The sequence below is a fragment of the Chlorocebus sabaeus genome, chromosome 1 (genome assembly GCF_047675955.1).
Source record: "Chlorocebus sabaeus isolate Y175 chromosome 1, mChlSab1.0.hap1, whole genome shotgun sequence".
Classification (NCBI taxonomy): Eukaryota; Metazoa; Chordata; class Mammalia; order Primates; family Cercopithecidae; genus Chlorocebus; species Chlorocebus sabaeus.
In genome coordinates this window covers 3,094,357-3,113,308 of record NC_132904.1, presented here as the reverse complement: position 1 = coordinate 3,113,308, position 18,952 = coordinate 3,094,357, and the positions used below count along the sequence as shown (strand labels likewise).

The 18,952-nt window shown below is 42.1% G+C and overlaps 1 protein-coding gene across 16 annotated transcripts in view; it reads left to right on the top strand.

Annotated features, from left to right (window-relative positions):
- Window positions 1-18,952, top strand: part of ZNF195 (zinc finger protein 195) — a 45,100-nt gene that overhangs the window by 17,067 nt on the left and 9,081 nt on the right. For 8 of the 16 annotated variants that reach the window (XM_073008182.1, XM_073008418.1, XM_073008250.1 and 5 more), the window contains one exon: window positions 6,395-18,567. In XM_073008182.1, the coding sequence (XP_072864283.1) occupies window positions 6,395-7,842 (1,448 nt within the window). In that variant the 3' untranslated portion in view covers window positions 7,843-18,567. Of the gene's footprint in view, window positions 1-5,103; window positions 5,251-6,394; window positions 18,568-18,952 lie in introns of all 16 variants that reach the window. The other 8 variants (XM_073008400.1, XM_008012003.3, XM_073008382.1 and 5 more) reach the window with 6 other exon arrangements.

The window sequence follows — 18,952 nt, the reverse complement described above, 5'->3', positions numbered from 1 at the left end:
CCTTGACAGATCTGAATTTTTTTTTTTACAGTGGCCATTCTAATACGTATGAGGAAATAGCTTAATTGTCCTTTTGTTTTGCATTTCTCTACAAATTAGTAATTTGAGCATTCATTCAGGTGCTTGTTGGGCGTTTCCATATCTTTTTTGAAGAGATTTCAGTTAGTCCTTCATCTATTTTTAAATCAAGTTATTTAATTTTTGTTGTTGAGTTGTAAAAGTTCCTTATATACTCTGAATATTAAGTCCTATCAAATGTGTGATTTCCAAGTATTTTTACCCATTTCCTAGGTGGCATTTTCACTTCACTCATTATTTTCTTTGATTTGCAGAAAGTTTGAAGTTTCATGTAGTTCAGTTTTTCTGTTCTTCTTTTGTTGCTTATGCATTTGCTCTCCTATATTTTCTTCTAAGAGTTTTATTCTATTTCTATGTCTAAATATTTCATTTAAAATACTTTTGTATATGGTGCATGGAAAAGATATCACTTCATTTTTCCATGTAGATATCTAGTTTTTAACATCATTTGTTGAAAGGACTCTTCTCCATTGTGTGGTCATGGATACCTTGTGGAAAATTATTTGATTTTATCCACAAGAGTTTATTTCTGGGCTCTCTGCTTTGTTTCATCATTTAGTTATCTGTCTTTGTGTCAGTACCACATTGTTTTTATTTTCGTAGCTTTTTATATGTTTTAAAATCAGAAAGTGTAATGCCTCTTTGTTCTTTTTAAAGATTTTCGACTAGTTATTGTTCTTAAACTAATTTTAGGATTAAAAAACCAAAAAGTACCATTGGGAATTTGATTGAGATTACACTGAATGTGTACATTAGTGTGGCCATTATTGACATCTTTAAAAAACTAAATTATCTGACCATTGAGCAAGAATGTGTATGTTCAAGGGTGTTTAATTTCCATACATTCTTGGCATTGCCAGTATTACTTTTGCTTTTGATTTCTAGTTTTATTACATTTTGGTTAGAAAACATGTCATGGGACTTTCATCTTTGAAGAGTTATTTGTTGTAACAGAATGCACTTTGTGTATTTGAGAATATTGTATGTTATGCTTTTTTTGACTGGAGCATTCTATACGTATCTGTTAAGTTGCTCTTCTGTGGAATTTTCTCTGTGTGTATGTGTGTGTGTGTGTATGTGTGTGTGTCGGTGTCTCACTCTGTCACCCAGGCTGGAGTGCAATGACATGATGTCGGCTCACTGCAAGCTCCGCCTCTCGGGTTCACGCCATTCTCCTGCCTCAGCCTCCCGAGTACCTGGGACTACAGGCGCCCGCCACCATACCCGGCTAATTTTATTTTGGTATTTGTAGTAGAGACAGGGTTTCACCGTGTTAGCCAGGATGGTCTTGATCTCCTGACCTCATGATCCGCCCACCTCGGCCTCCCAAGGTGCTGGGATTACAGGTGTGAGCCACCCGACCTGGCCTTGATCTTCTGTGTAATTTTCTATTCTGTGTTGAAAATGGGGTCTTAGAGTCGATAATTATTGTATTTCTGTGTACGTCTTGCTTCACTTCTCTCCATATTTGCTTTATGTATCTGGGAACCCTGATGTTAGATATAAATATAGACAGATAAACAGTTACAGGTTCCTGGTTAATGGACACATTTTGCCATTACATGCTATTAATCTTTATCTCCTGTGACAGTTTTGACTTAAAGTATATTGTGTCTAATATAATGATAACCACCCCACCTGACTGTGGTTACTAATTGCATGGAATTTTTTTTTATTCTTACTTTCAGCCTATTTTTCTATTTAAAGCTAAAGTCTTTTGTAGCTAGCATATTGTTCTTAATTCAGCTATTTTATTTCTGTTAAATAAGTAGGTTAATTTATATTTAAAATAATTTCTGAAGGAAATGAAGTTACTATCACTATCTTGACTGTTAAGTTTTTCTGTGTTTCTTGTAGATATGTTATCCCTCATTTCCTCTTTGACTGTCTTCATCGTTTGTTTTGTTGATTTTGTGTGGACATGCTTTCATTCTTTTCTCATTGTGTTTTGCAGACCTTGTATAGGTATTTTCTTCGTGATCGCCTTGAAAAATGGAGAGGACATCAAACACCTTAAAGTTATAGATTTTAATCTCACAACTTCATTAAATACAGAAACTGTAACACCCTCCAGTGTGCTATTAATGTAACAAATTATTGTATATTTTGTATCTGGTAGCAAAGATTTATGCAGATTTTTTTTTCAGATATTATGGCAGAATTCTGAGTTTTTTACACCATCATTATGATAGTAAAGTATTATATATCTGCTTATATGCCTTTAACAGAGTTTTATATTTTCATATGGTTTTATAATGCTGTCTAGCATCATTGTCTTTTTTAACACGATGAAGTTTTTTCAGTGTTTTTTCTGTGTTTTGTAGAGATTGGGTCTTGCTCTGTTGACCAGGCTAATTCCTAACTCCTGATCTCAGGCAATCCTCCTACCTTGGCCCACCCAAAGCTGGTATTATGGGCATGAGCCACCATGCCTACCCAGCCTTTAGCATTTCTTATAGAACTATACTAGTGGTAGTGAACACCCTCATCTATTTATTTATTTTGGAAAGTCTTTATTTTTCCCTTGTTCTTTTGAAGTGAAATTATTCTAGATCAGGTGTTCTTGGTTAGTAACATTTTTATCATATTGAAATTTGGAAAGTTAACAACCTTTTTTTCTTCGAATAATGCCTCTGCTGCTTTTCTGCTGTGTATTTTTTGTAAGACTTCTTTCATGAATATATTGGTTTAGATCATGGTGTTCAATGAATCCCATATTTTAGCTATTTGTTCTACAGTTTTATTTTTCTGTGTTTTATTTTTAAATCTGTGCTACATTCTGTTTTATTGTACTATTTGTCTGCCTTTATACCAATACCAAACTGTTTTAATTACGGTTGCCTCATAATGTGTTTTGAAGTCAGACAGTGTGATACCTCCAACATTGTTCCTCTGTTTGAAAATTGTTGGGTGCTTTACAGTCCCTTGAGATGTCTTAGGATTTTTAGGTTGTTGCTTTTATTTCTGCAAAAAGAGGATTCAAAATTTGAAAGAGATTGCGTGGAGTTTGTAGATTGCATTGGACAGCGTGAACATCTTTGCAATATTGAGTATTTCAACCCTTGAACAAGAGCATGCTCAGATGTGTTGTTTAATTTCCATATATTTGTGAATTTTTTTGTTTTTCTTTGTTATTTCCAGTTTCATTTCATTTTGGTCATATATAGTAATGCAGAAGACTTCCGTTTTTTGAAATTTGGTAAGACGTGTTTATTTGTTTAACAGGTGGCCTGTCCTGGAGAATGTTTCCTGAGCTCGTGGGAAGAGTGTGTCTCCTGCTGTGTTGTGTGGAGTGTTGTATCTGTGTCTGTGAGGTGGAATTGCTTTGTAGTGCTTTCAGGTCCTCTCTACAATTGTTAAGTCTTGCTTTATTATTCATTACTGAAAGTGGGTTCTAGAAGTATGCCACTATTATATTGCTGTCTGTTTCTTGCTTCAATGCTGTAATTATTTGTTTATAAAGAACTTGCAAAATTGAAGCAAGAAATAGCAATATAATAGGAAATTACTTCAATACCCAAATATATATACAAATATGCACCCACACTTGTCATAGGTTCCCAGTTCATTCCCCCTTCTATTATTGTTTTATGTTCTTGTTTTTTGTGAGCTCTGACTTAAAGTATGCTTTATGAAGTATGACATTTTTGACTTAAGATGTATTTTGCGTAATATAATTGTAACCTCTTCTCTCATTTCATTAACATTTGCATGAAATGTCTATTTCCATCTTGCCACTTTCAGTCTCTTTTTGTCATTAGGTCTCAGGTGAATTTCTTGTAGGTCAGCTATAGTTTGATCTTGGTTTGGTTTTAAATTATTTAGCATATGCCTTTTGATTGAGTAGTTTAGTTCCTAATAATTTACTGAAATGAAAAGATGTACTTTAGCCATTGTATTTTTTTTACTTGATTCTTGTAGCTTTTTCTTTCTCCCTTTCTTTTTTGTGTCTTGTACTTTGTGTAATAAGCTTTGACTCCTTTTTAAATTTTCTTTTGTGTGTCTTATAGACATTTTCTTTGTAGTTACCATGGAAAGTATATAAAACATCTTAAAGTTACAGCAAGATATTTTACACTGGTAAATACTTAACCTTAGTTGTATACAAAAATTCTTTCTTATTAAATCTGCCCTCAACTTTGTTACTGATGTCACTGAATCATTTAATGTTATATATCCATTAACAGATATTTATGATTATTTTTCTACTTTCATCTTTCAAATTTTAGATAATTAAAAGTGATTTCTGGCTGGGCGCGGTGGCTCAAGCCTGTAATCCCAGCACTTTGGGAGGCCGAGACGGGCGGATCACAAGGTCAGGAGATCGAGACCAGCCTGACTAACACGGTGAAACCCCGTCTCTACTAAAAAAATACAAAAAACTAGCCGGGCGAGGTGGTGGGCGCCTGTAGTCCCAGCTACTCGGGAGGCTGAGGCAGGAGAATGGCGTAGACCCGGGAAGCGGAGCTTGCAGTGAGCTGAGATCCGGCCACTGCACTGCAGCCTGGGTGACAGAGCAAGACTCCGTCTCAAAAAAAAAAAAAAAAAAAAGTGATTTCTGCACCATCATTATAGTACCACAGAATTTTATTTTTCTGTGTATGCGTATCTTTTCCATGTATTTATTTTGATATGATTATATATTATTTTCTAGCATTGCATTATTTTCAATGGAAAGGACTGTTTTTACCGTTTCTTATTTGACATGTGTAGTGGTAGTGTAGCCCTTGGTTATGTCAGAAAGTCTTTATTTTTTATTATTTTGTAGGACACTGGTTATATTATTCTTGCTTGGAAGTTTTGTGTTCAGCAATTAGACTATCTCATCCAGTTCCCTTCTTGCTTCAGCTTGTACTTTTTTTGAGACAGGGATTTACTCTGTCACTCAAATTGGAGTGCAGTGGTGTGATCATGGCTCACTGCAGCCTCAACTTTCCAGGCTCAGGTGATTCTCCCACCCCAGGCTTCTGAGTAGCTGGGAAGTGCAACAGCATACACAACTAATTTTTTTTGTACTTTTTGTAGAGATGGGATTTCACCATGCTACTCAGGCTTATCTCGAACTCCTGGGCTCAAGCGATCTGCCTGCCTCAGTCTCCCAAAGTGCTGAGATTACAGGTGTGAACCACCGTGCCCAGCCTGGCCTCAAGGTTTCTGTGGACAAATTCACTGGTAATCTCCTAAGAGCATACACTTTGCTTTTCACTTGCTGCTTTCAGGATTATTTTCTCCTTTGACTTTGGAAACTGTGGTTATAATGTGTCTTATGTCCCTTTTGTTTATACTAGTTGATGTGTTGAGCTTCTTGATTTTTTAATATTTTTTTCTTTCTTTTAAGAATTTCTCAGTAATTATTTCCTTTCATACCTGTTTCTCAGTTTGTTTTTCATACTTTATATCTTTTTATTGATATCCTCATTTTCCTAATTTTACTTAGTTTGCTGTTTTCCCATTTTTACTCATTGAGCATTATTCAAATGGTAATTTTATTTTTTCAGTTAATTTATGCATCTCCATTGTTTTAGGGTTGATTTTTGAACTTTTTTTTATTTCTTTGATTGCTAATACTTTGATTGAGATTCAGGCATTAACAAAAAGCCTCCTGCCACAACCTTTATAATGTGGCTTTCTCCTGGGGTAGTCTAAAACAAATTGGGCCGGATTCTAGAGGCCGCTTAAGCCTGTTCTGCAGCTGTGTCTTGTGTGGGACTGTGTGTGTATTTTTCAGTTAAAGAGAGTTTCTCAGGTTTCTTCACAGTGCCCTGTAATCACCCAATACACCTGTTGCCTGGTGCTGCTGCTGCAGCCTTCCTGCTGCTGTCACAGGTATTTCCTTTCGGTCTCAGCAGACCCAGCCTGTCACTCAGAGTACCGCCATTTCTCTCCGCCCTCTGTCATGGGGGCAGAAATCAGTCTTTGCCAAAGCTTCAAAAGGCCAAAAGTAAAAATACTTGCGCCAATACTTTCTTTCTCTTTTGAAGGAGAAGCCAGGAGTTGAGGATGTACTCTCAAAGGCATTGTGCTGTACTGCGGAGGAGCAGGGGCTGTGGGGGGTAAATGTAACACACTTTTTTTTTTTTATGTGACTCCTAGCATTGTGCTCACCTGGGGTGCTGCAAACTCTGAAGTGGTTTTTAGAGTTCAGATGCATTTTCTCACTAGGTATTGTTACATTTATATGTTTATACAGAAATTAGGACCTGTGGTATTTTTTATGCCATTTTGCTAATGTATTTGGCATTATTTTACAGATTAGATTCATAAAATATATTCATCTGTGTCTAGTAAGTGGGATAACTTTTTTTTTTTTTTTCAGCTATGTCTTCTCATGTTACCCAAGACCTTTTGCCAGAGCAGGGCATACAAGATGCGTTCCCAAAATCAATACTGAGAGGATATGGAAATTGTGGCCTTGATAATTTACATTTAAGGAAAGACTGGGAAGGTTTAGATGAGTGTAAGTTGCAAAAAGATTATAATGAACTTAACCAATGTTCATCAACTACCCATAGCAAAATCTTTCAATGTAATAAATATGTTCAAATCTTTAATAACTTTTCAAATTTGCATAGACATAATATAAGTAATACTGGAGAGAAACCTTTCAAATGTCAAGAATGTGGCAAATCCTTTCAGATGTTCTCATTCCTAACTGAACATCAGAAAATTCACACTGGAAAAAAATTCCAAAAATGTGGAGAATGTGGCAAAACCTTTATCCAGTGCTCACACTTTACTGAACATGAGAACATTGACACTGGAGAGAAACCTTACAGATGTCAAGAATGTGACAAAGTTTTTAAAACTTGCTCAGTCCTCACTAAAAATGGAATTTACGCTGGAGGGGAACATTACAAATGTGAAGAATTTGGCAAAGTATTTAACCAGTACTCCCACCTTACTGAACATGAGCGTAGTACTGAGGAAAAACCCTGCAAATATGAAGAGTGCAGCAGTGTCTTTGTATCTTGCTCAAGCCTTTCTAATCAACAGCTGATTCTTGCTGGAGAGAAGCTCTCCAAATGTGAAACATGGTACAAAGGTTTTAACCACAGCCCAAATCCTTCCAAACATCAGAGAAATGAGATTGGAGGGAAACCTTTCAAATGTGAGGAATGTGACAGCATCTTCAAATGGTTCTCAGACCTTACTAAACATAAGAGAATTCACACTGGTGAGAAACCATACAAATGTGAAGAATGTGGGAAAGCCTATACACAGTCCTCACACCTCAGTGAACATAGGAGGATTCACACTGGAGAGAAACCCTACCAGTGTGAAGAATGTGGGAAAGTCTTCAGAACTTGCTCAAGCCTTTCTAATCATAAGAGAACTCATTCTGAAGAAAAACCCTACACATGTGAAGAATGTGGCAACATCTTTAAGCAGTTATCAGACCTCACTAAGCATAAGAAAACCCATACTGGAGAGAAACCCTACAAATGTGACGAATGTGGAAAGAACTTTACCCAGTCGTCCAACCTTATTGTACATAAGAGAATTCATACTGGAGAGAAACCCTACAAATGTGAAGAATGTGGCCGAGTCTTTATGTGGTTCTCAGATATTACCAAACATAAGAAAACCCATACTGGAGAGAAACCCTACAAATGTGAAGAATGTGGAAAGAACTTTACCCAGTCCTCAAACCTTATTGTACATAAGAGAATTCATACTGGAGAGAAACCCTACAAGTGTGAAAAGTGTGGCAAAGCCTTCACCCAGTTCTCACACCTGACTGTACATGAAAGCATTCATACTTGAGAAAAAAAATAAATATAAAAATAGGCATAGCCTTTAGTATCTGCTCGCATCCTACTTTACATCAGTTTGGATGTAACAAAGTTATTATAAATTTAATTACTATTGAAAGACCTTTCATGAAATATAAGTCTCCAGAGCACACAAGAGTATTTCTTCTGAAAAAAAATGTTACAATTATATTTTATACTAGATGGAAGACTTGCAACAGTTGCTTAAACTTCCAGAGAATTTGTAGAGAAACCCAACAAATATCATAACTGTGGAATAACATTTGTTCAAAAATGATAGCTTAGAAAACATCAGAGTTCATACTAAAAGATATTTTGCAAATACAGTAAATGGGAAAAATAAGCAAAATTCAATTTAAGTAAACATTGGAGGATTTGAAGAAGAGAGGAATAGAGCACGGACACGTTCGGAAATGACAGTGAATCCGTGTGTTGAGTCTACAGAGACATCTCGACTTGAAATAGATCGTTCATTCTTATTTAAGTTTAAAAGGAGGATGAGACTGAGTTTTTGTAGAGTTATAATTACATTCAAAATACACTTTTTTGCATTGAAAAATGTTAAATTTTTGAAAAGCGAATATTGATGTCTTTTAATCCTCGAATCAGTTCATGCTGTGTCTTCATTTCTAGTGCTGATGTGAAAACACATGGTCAGTTGTTGCTGCATCAGAGATGTGAGAAATTCTCTTCTATTAGGTGTGCATCACTGATATACTTGTCCATGAAAGGTGAAAGACACTGAAATGTAAGATGCGTGAGTAAAATCTTGGTAGAGAGGCTCTTTGTGGTTGTTTTATATACTTGTAAGTGATTTATGAGCTAGGTGTTTAGAATAATACTCTTCTGTTAGGGTCACCCTGACCAGAGCATTCCCTTCCCCTCCCACAGGCCTTACAATACAGTCCCTTGCGCTCTCCACACAGCTACCCCAGGGCAAAAGACAAACCCGCCCTTCACTGTCCCCTCCAGTAACTGTTTGTCCAGATAGTTACAGAATGCAGTTAACATGTCTGTTCACTTCACATAACAAAGCTGGCAAAAAACATCTCCAGGATGCGGACAAGATACCTACACCCCCAACTCAGCTCCCCCACCCCAACCTAGTTCTCCTGCACCCCCAGCTCAGCTCCCCCACCCCGACCTAGTTCTCCTGCACCACCAACTCAGCTCCCCAGCCCCGACCTGGTTCTGGCCCTATAAAACCCTGCTATAGTCTGTAAGCGGAGTTGCCTCCTCTAACTGACAGAGCAGCCAAGCAGCTCAGTGAAGCTTGCTTGCCTGACTTTGGGTCTCCTCATCCTTTCTCTCAGCTGACCTTAGATCTCTGGTGCCAAAACCCAGGATGATGGTAGAGTTTGGCCTCCCTTTCTCCCTTTCTCCTTCCCTCCCTCCTTCCCCCAGCTAAACTCCCCCTTCCAGAACCTGCTGGAGACCCAAGGATCTTTCCATTGCTGGCGAACACATCGAACACCAAGGCCACCTCAGGGGTGAGTAAAGGAGACTTTTGCCTTATTTCTGGAACCCTTGTCTATTCTTTCCTTCCCAAAAGACCCAGCGCTGGGCCAAGGGTTTCCTCCTCCTCCCGGCCTCCAGGAGGCCCTCGATATCTCCCTATCAGGGGTGGCTGAACCGGGGATTATCGCACTTCTCCAACTTGAACCATGGGACAAGGGATGCCTTCTCCCACCATTCTAGTCTCTGGTCAAGTCTCCCATCTCTACCCCTCCCTTTCCCATTCCACTGTGGGAGCCTCCCAATCCACTCCCTCAAAGACATCCGCCGCTTGGGTGTCTCCTCCGTAACCTTAACGCCCTTAGCCTCCATTCCGAAATTCAGCCAAAAATAACTCATCTTTTATTGGAACACTGCCTGGCCACAATGTAAAGTAAACAATGGCTCCCAGTGTCCTGAAAACAGCACTTTCAATTTCAACATTCTCAGGTACCGAGACAACTTCTGCCATTGCAATCAAAGTGGTCAGAGATCCCTTATGTTCGGGCTTTCGTTTGCCCTCCGTAGCTGTCCCTCCCTCTGTCAGTCCTGCTCTACTTTCCAAATCCTCCTCACCTGCTCCACACCTGACCCATTCTCAGACCCCCCACACGCGTCACCACTCCTCCCAATGATTCTTCCTCCTTTGACCCTGCCGACTTTTCACCAACAGCACCATAATCCTCCCCCAAATCATCACAGTCCTCCACCATAGACTCCCGCTGCTGTCTTCTTTCTCTTCCTCTCTCCAACCACCCAGCTTCTGATTCCGATTCCTCCCCATCTCCACCTCATACCCACTCTCAGACTCAGCATGCCCAACAGTCGGCCCCCTTACTTCCCCTCTGAGAGGTGGCTAAAGGAGTCATTCGCGTCCACATTCTCTTCTCCCTCTCTAACCTTTCCCAAATTAAGAAACGTCTCAGGTCATTTTCCTCCAATCCTGACACTTATATCAGATAGCTCACTTGGCATGATCTCTATATTATCCTCTCTTTTACTCTCCTGGAAAAAAAAAAAAGGAAGAGTGGCTTGCAGCTCAGGCGCATGCCAGTGATCTTCATCGGCAAGAGCCTACTAAGCCCATAGGGGCCGCTGCAGTTCCCTGGGAAAAACCCTCCTGGGAGTACCAGCCCACAGAACCTGGCCAGGCATCTCGTGATCACATGATCACTTGCCTTATCAGAGGCCTTAACAAAGCGGCCGTAAGGCCGTAACTTTGAAAAACTCAAAAAAATCTCCCAAAGGGCCGACAAAAATCCCACTAATTTCTTTCCTGCCTTACAGAGACCTTCCAAAAATACACCCACGTTAACCCCACCTCCCGGGAAGGAACTATTATTCTTAATATCCATTTCATCTCTCAGTCTGCTCCTGACATACGGCACATGCTCAAAAAAGGTAGAAGACGGCCCTGAAACCCCTTAACCTGGCCTTTAAGGTCTTCAACAACAGAGATGAGCAAAATAAGATAAAGCCCAATGAGATCATGCCAAATACCAGCTCCTAGCAGCAGCTATTCATCAGCCTGCTCAGGCTACCTGGGGCACAAAAGACCCCATAGCAGTGACCCTCCCGGGCCCTGTTTTAAGTGCTGCAAACAAGGCTGTTGGGCCCAAACATGCCCTAACCCGTGAATGCCAAAAACTCCTTGCCTAGCTTGCCAACGAACTGGTCACTAGAAGTCTGATTGTCCTCAACAAGCAGACTAACAGGCCGGTTCCTCAAGGCCCTGGCAAAGCAAAGAGTGAAGAGTCACTCACTCCCACAGCTCCTTGGCTTGGCCACTGAAGATTGACAGAGCCCAGGGCCCCCGGCCCCATCTGCCATCACTGCATTGGAGCCCAGGGTAACTCTGCTAATAGCAGGTAAGCCAGTCTCTTTTTTAATTGATAGTGGGGCCACCTACTCAGCTTTACCTGAATTTTTAGGACCCACTTACCCTTCCAAGGTCTCTGTTGTGGGGGTTGATCGACTCATCTCGCATCCACATGCTACTGAATCCTTTACTTGTTCCCTATTTAATACTATTTTTTCACACTCCTTCCTTATGCCTCATTGCTCCACCCCAATCCTAGGCCAAGACATTTTAACCAAATTCAAAGCTTCTATCACCTTTTCCTGTCCCCCTCAACCAGAGTCCCTCCTGTTCCTCTCTGCTAGTCCAGCCCCTGACCCCCCCTTCCCCAGCACCTGCTACCCGCCTCCCTCATTAACCCAGTAGTGTGGGACACCACCACCCTTTCCATAGCTGCTCACCAGGACCCCATCAAAATCCCATTAAAAGACCCTCTAAATTTCCCAGCATTCTCCAATACCCTATTTCCCTAACACACCAAAGGGCTTACAACCCATCACAAACAAGCTCTGCTCACACAGTCTGCTTAGACCAACACACTCTCCATGTAACACCTCATCCTCCCTATTGAAAAATCTGACGCTCATACCAACTCGTTCAGGACCTCCGAGCTATCACTCAGGCTGTTCTCCCTATTCAACCTGTAGTCCCTAACCCCTATACACTTCTCTCATCCCCTCCAACACCACCCACTACACCACAGTTGACCTAAAAGATGCCGCCTTCATCATTCCCCTACACCCTGATTCCCAAAACCTCTTTGCTTTCACCCAAACTGACCCCGACAGCCTCCAGTCACGACAACTCACGTGGACTGTCCTCCCTCAGGGCTTCAGGGATAGCCCTCATTTCTTCCGGCAAGCCCTAGCCCAAGACCTTGCCTCCTTGGATCTTTCACCCAGCCGCCTTCTTCAATATGTAGATGACCTCCTTCTCTGTAGCCCTTCTTTAAAAAACTCCCGGACTCATACTGCCTCCTTCTCAGTTTCCTCACTAATAAAGGCTATAGGGTCACCCCCTCCAAAGAATGGCCCAGATCTCGAGCCATGACCCTGTCACTGGCAGCCTTAATAGACAGCCTATCTCCACCTTCCTCAAAACACTAACTCCATTCCTTCCTAGGGCTAGCAGGCTTTTTAAAAATATGGACTCCTGGCGGGGTGCGGTGGCTCAAGCCTGTAATCCCAGCACTTTGGAAGGCCGAGACGGGCGGATCACAAGGTCAGGAGATCGAGACCATCCTGGCTAACACGGTGAAACCCCGTCTCTACTAAAAAAAAAAATACAAAAAAACTAGCTGGGCGTGGTGGCAGGCACCTGTAGTCCCGGCTACTCAGGAGGCTGAGGCAGGAGAATGGCGTAAACCTGGGAGGCGGAGCTTGCAGTGAGCTGGGATCTGGCCACTGCACTCCAGCCTGGGTGACAGAGCGAGACTCCGTCTCTAAAAAAAGAAAAAAAAAAAAAATAGACTCCCAACTTTGCCCTCCTAGCTCATCCCCTTTATAAAGCAGCCAAAGGCCCCCTCAATAAACCCCTAACCTCCTCACATCCACCAACTCCAAACCCCTCTCATCACTGCACTGGCTCTGTCCTAACCTAATAGCTCCCAACCTGTCACTCTCTATACTGCCGAAAACCAAGGAATAGCCCTTGGTGTCTGAAGACAACAGAAATAAAATCCTCCTTCCTTTGCTCCTGTTCCTGCCTCTCTAAACAACCCAACAACACAGTCAAAGGTGGCCAGCCTGTCTTACAGCGCTAGCAGCAGTGGCTGTTTTAGCTCTGGAAAGCAGGAAATTGAACATTCAGTCCAAATACCACAATCTATATAGTCTTCATAATCTACAAGATCTCCTCTCCTGCCAAGCGTTAAGCTCTCCTCCTCCTTCCCAGATTCAATTACTCCATGTCCTCTTTATCAAAAATCCCAAATTCTGCCTTACCAAAAGTGTTCCCCTCAACCCAGAATCCTTACTCCTGGTGTGCTCTTCCCTTCCTACTCATTCTTGCACTGACATCCTAGACCACCTGCACACTTCCCAAACGTTTCCTCCAAGCCTCTCACCAACCCCAATGACCAGCTATTCACAGAGGGCTCCTCTTCCAGGCCCACTGGCTCCCCCAGAATTGCTGGATATACAGTTGTTTCTCTTGACCAAGTAATTAAAGCCAGGCCCCTACCTCCAGGAACCTCCTCCCAAAAAGCAAAACTTAAAGCTGTCACCAGAGCGCTAACCCTTTCCAAATATGCCTATCACATCCTTCATTCGCATGCTGCCATCTGGCAAAAGAGAGGATTCCTTACTGCCAAAGGAACTGCCATCACTAAGGTCCCCCTTATTTACCAACTACTTCAGGCTGCATACCTTCCAACCGAAGCAGGACATCAAACGGGATCAAATAAAATCTCAAAAGGCAACAAAAGCCGATAAAGCAGCAAAAAAGGTCTCCCCTGGCTCTCTCTTCCTCATTACCCCTGCAATGCAACCCCAGAATTCCCCCACTAAAAAAAGCCTCACTGCTACAACAAGGCACCTCCTTCCAAAGGAACTAGATCATCAAAAAAGTCGTCCTCCCCCAAAAACAAATGAAAAAAAAAAAATCCTAACATCCCTTCACCAATCTTTCCATGTTGGGGTGTACCCCCCTTACCTTCTCCTTTGCCTGTATTTCTCTTCGCCCCACCTATCTACCTTGCTAAAAAACATAACTTCAAACTGTCATATGTGCTCTGTCACTTCCTCCCAAGGGACGCTCCGCTCTCCATCTATTCCTACATACCCAGTAAGAGGAACCTCATTATCGTATTTCCAGGCACTCTACAGACTTACAGGCTTCCCTGAAAAAGAAAAAAAAAAAACTGTAGACTATGACCCACCTCCAAAACCAACTAGACTCCCTAGCAGCAGTTACCCTACAAAACCGCAAAGGCTTGGTTTACTTACTGCAGAAAAAGGAAGTCTCTGGATCTTCCTAGATGAGGAATGCTGTTTCTGTTTCAATCAGTCAGGCCTGGTTCAGGATGCAGTCAAAAAACTAAAAGACCAAGCCCCCCACCCCACCAAAAAAAAAAAAAAAAAAAAAAATCAGCTCCTCTGCCTGGCCCTGTTGCCCCCTTGGTCTCTCATCTCTTAGGCCCTCTGGTTCCTCCCACTCGTAGGACCCGCCATAACCATTCTCCTTCCAGTCTTTGGGCCGTGCCTCTTACGTCTCTGTACCCAGTTTTTACAGAACCACGTCCGAACTTTCACCCACGGAACCATACAAGACATGACGCGACTACAGGAATACTGGCAATTTCAAAACCAGGACCAACCCCTACCTTCCAGCCTTTCCCCTAACCACTGCGCCCTCTCGGCTTGAAGTAGCCAGACGAAAAATGGCATCCCTTTTCCTATCATCTATTAAAAGGCTAAAATGTTAGAGTCACCTGACCAGACCATTCTCTTCCCCTCCCACAGGCCTTACAATACAGCCCCTTGCACTCTCCACACAGCTACCCCAGGGCAAACGACAAACCCTCCCTTCACCGTCCCCTCCAGTGACTGTCCAGATAGTTACAGGATGCGGTTAACATGTCTGTTCACTTCACATAACAAAGCTGGCAAAAAACATCTCCAGGATGCGGACAAGATACCTGCACCCCCGACTCAGCTCCCCCACCCCAACCTAGTTCTCCTGCACCCCCAGCTCAGCTCCCCCACCCCAACCCAGTCCTCCTGCACCCCCAGCTCAGCTCCCACACCCCGACCCAGTCCTCCTACACCCCCAGCTCAGCTCCCACACCCCGACCTGGTTCTGGCCCTCTGAAACCCTGCTGTAGTCTGTAAGCAGCGCTGCCTCCTCTAACTGCGGCAGAGCAGCCAGGCGGCTCAGTACAGCTTGCTTGCCTGACTTTGGGTCTCCTCATCCTTTCTCTCGGCTGACCTTACACCTTCTGCATTATAGGAAGAGGGAAACATTTTGAATTTTGTAAATTAATTGTTTTACCAGTATTTTATTAAGGTAATATACCATAAAGTTTGAAATGCTTTTTAAGATTCTATGTGAACTTAATTTGTTTTTAATTAAACACAACTGTGTTAAATGTGTTAAGCCTGGTGTTCATAAAGTGTTATCCTACCAAAAACCAATTCCATCTTAGTGAAAGATGTCAATAATAGATAACAATGTACCATTGTTATTGGATGGGACATAGTGGAATAGCATCTCCCAGGGATTTTTTTAAATCCTTTCCCTCTTTTGTAACTACAGAGTCATTATTACTGCTATAATAAATATTATACAGGTGTATAAATAAAATACATATATTTCTGAGTATTTTTTAATTTTTTTCTATAGTTTTTGTTGGATGTATAACTTCTCTGCCCTGCAGAACACATAGATTCAACTTTGATTTACATGGAGTTAAATCTACAAATATATTACTGTAAAGATAAACTAGCCGGGAGCAGTGGCTCACGCCTGTAATCCCAGCACTTTTCGAGGCCAAGGCGGGTGGATCACCTGAGGTTGGGAGTTCGAGACCAGCCTGACCAACAACGAGAAACCCCCATCTCCACTAAAAATACAAAATTAGCTGGGCGTGGTGGTGTATGCCTGTAATCCCAGCTACTCAGGAGGCCAAGACAGGAGAATTGCTTGAACCTGGGAGGTGGAGGTTGCGGTGAGCCAAGATTGTGCCATTGCACTCCAGCCTGGGCAACAAGAGTGAAACTCCATCTCAAAAAAAAAAAAAAAAATCGTAGACTATTTTATATAGTTTATATATATACACATATATATATACACACACATATATGTGTGTGTGTGTGTGTGTGTGTGTGTGTGTATATATATATATATAAAAACTAGGCTGGGCATGGTGGCTCACATCTGTAATCCCAGCACTTTGGGAGGCCAAGAAGGGAGTATCACTTGAGCTGAAAAGTTTGGGACCAGCCTGGGCAACATAGTAAGACCTTGTCTCTACTATAGATTTTTTAAAAATTAGCTGGGAGTGGTATGCACACTTTCAGTCCCAGCTACTCAGGAGGCTGAGGTGGAAGGACCATATGAGCCTGGGAGATCAAGGCTGCAGTGAGGTATGATCATGCCACTGCACTCCAGCCAGGACAGCAAAGTGTGCCCTTGTCTCGATAAAGAAAGAAAAGAAAAGAAAAAAGAGGGGAGGGGAGGGGAGAGGAGAGGAGAGGAGCACAGAGAAATATTTAAAGTCAGATTTGCAAACATCCCAGCAGGGGAGAGCCCTTTTTTCTCCCATCTAATGGGCTTCTGGAGCTCCCATCGCTCTGATTGGACATGGACTCCCTGGAGGCAGCTCCCAAGAGCAGATGACTCAGAAGTTCCTAGAAAGTCATCAAACCAGATGACACAGAACTCAAACGACATTTCACTTCGTTTTGTATGAGACAAGGTCTCTGTCGCCAAGGCTGGAGTGCAGTGGGGCGATCCTGGCTCACTGCAACCTCCACCTCTGTCCTGGCCACCTCAGGGTGCCCTGAGAGGACGAGGACATGCGGCTGCAGTGGCTGCTCTTTTGGCTTCTCGTGCTGGGGTTTCCCAGCCATCAGTCCAGCTACATGAGTAGACAGTGGACCTGCGGAGTTCTTTCCTTTTCATTGGACTGTCATGGAGTGTGAAATGACACAGCTCACGCCTGTAATCCCAGCACTTTGGGGGCCCAAGGTGGGCAGATGGCTTGAGTCCAGGAATTTGAGACCAGCCTGGACATCATAGCAAAACCCCGTCTCTACAAAAAACTCAAACAATTAGACGTGGCGGTGAGCACCTATAGTCCCAGCTACTTGAGAGGCTGAGGTGGGATGATCGCTTGGGCCCAGGAGGTGGAGGTTGCAATGCGGAGTCCCCAGGAGTGACATGACCAGGATGTGAATGAGGACTCTATTGTCCTTTGTTCTGTAAAATGTGTCTTGTGCAGATCGTTGATGTACCCAAAGCAGAAAGGGTCTTAAAGTCCTTTTGATTGTCCAAATAGGAAGAAATCACAGGTTTCCACTTTGAAAGGTTTCACCCTCACATTATAAAACCTCTCCACTACGCGCAGGAGAGGGCACCTTACGGAGATGAGAGTATTTGTTCCGAGTGGCATGCACCAGATTCTCAGAGAGGGAGCTGGAAAAGTCCAGTGATGGGGAGCAACCGCCGCATCGAGGCGGAATCGCCCCACATGAGTGCCTCCAATCAGAGAAGAGGCTCTTGATTCTTTTGAGTCTGTGAAGGAGGAAATGTCTTGATAATCTTGGTTGGAATGTTCTTCCCTTTACCTGGCTGCATTTCATAGATCAGTTACGCTCTCTTTCCCTACCTCACCTTTGAAGACTTGGATACATTTTCCTCATTGCATTTTCCACGTCCACCCTTGCTCATGGTCAACTGTCAGAACCTAAGCTTTTTCCTGGACACATTGGACCTAATCTGGGTAGGAGCCCACTACTGATAACCTGATAATTGTCAGATGTGACAAGAGTGCCCAAGATGGAGGATGTTTTCCTGGTCAGTGACAAGATGGTCTTTGTCCTTCTTGTGCATTTGATCCACATCTTTAATCATTGTGCCCAGAGCTCCTGCTTCCTTTCAGATGGAGGCTACTCAGTGACAATGCCTCCCTCCCAGGAGCCCGGGCTGCGCTCATCTCCACCGTGAGGCTGAAGACAAAAGTGCCGCAGAGCTCAGAGGCTGCTTTCTACAGAGGTTTGATTTGCACAAAACTGAGTCTTGGTATGTGGATTGGTCTCAGTTGCATTTTGTATTTATTTTCTCCCCCAATACTTGTAAATCCAGTGATTGTAAAATAATATGTGTGCCTCGTGTGGTGGTGGCCATACATTCCAGGAAGTTTGGATTGCCTTCCATGTGGATTTCCAAGGTGCTCCTGAGTGCTTCAGGTGCTTTGCTCTAAAATATGAAGGTGAACTCTTGTTAGTGGTTACTTGGTACTGTGTTTTTGACTGACTTCAGTTCTCACAGTTTTAATCATAATTCCAAGGAGACTATGTTATGCAAATCTGTATGGACTTTGAAAATCTGACATGAAGTGCCCCGTTTCAGCAGTAGTGAACAGTGATTTTCAAAAGTGAATGTTTTTAGAAACTCGGGCTAAACAACAATCTGTGATTGTTTTTGTTGGAATATAACCTAGGTATTGTTATAGCAGCTGTCCACTCTCAATTTGTGTATATGTAAATATATCTTTATGTAATATTTTCATCTATAACTTTGAGACTTTTTTCTTATATTTTTTCTCATTTTTCCATACAGTGTGGACGTATTTTTGCATATATATCAAAGAATGTAATACAAATTTTTAAATATATAAAAGAAGACCTTGGCTTCCCAACCATTGTGAGTTTGTATTTCTTATCTCCATTTTAAATTGAATTATGCATTTGTAGGTAAAGTTCTATAATTTTTAAAATATTTGCAATGTTTTTGTCAGATAAATAAAAACTAATAATTTGTGCCTCAAATTTCCTTCCTACTTTTTAAGTGATATAAAGTTCTGTATATTAACCGCCCCTTTATAAAGAATACAATTTGCTGGCTTTTACATATGGACACAGCAATGAAAGCATCACCACATTCCAGATTCAAGACAATAAGCACATTCCTCCCTCTTCAAAGTTTTCTCCTCCTCCTCTTGAATCCGTCTGTCCTTCTCCCTCCATCTTACTATCCTCCCCCTGCACTGCCATTGCATGTAATGGAGTCATACAGGAGACATATTCTT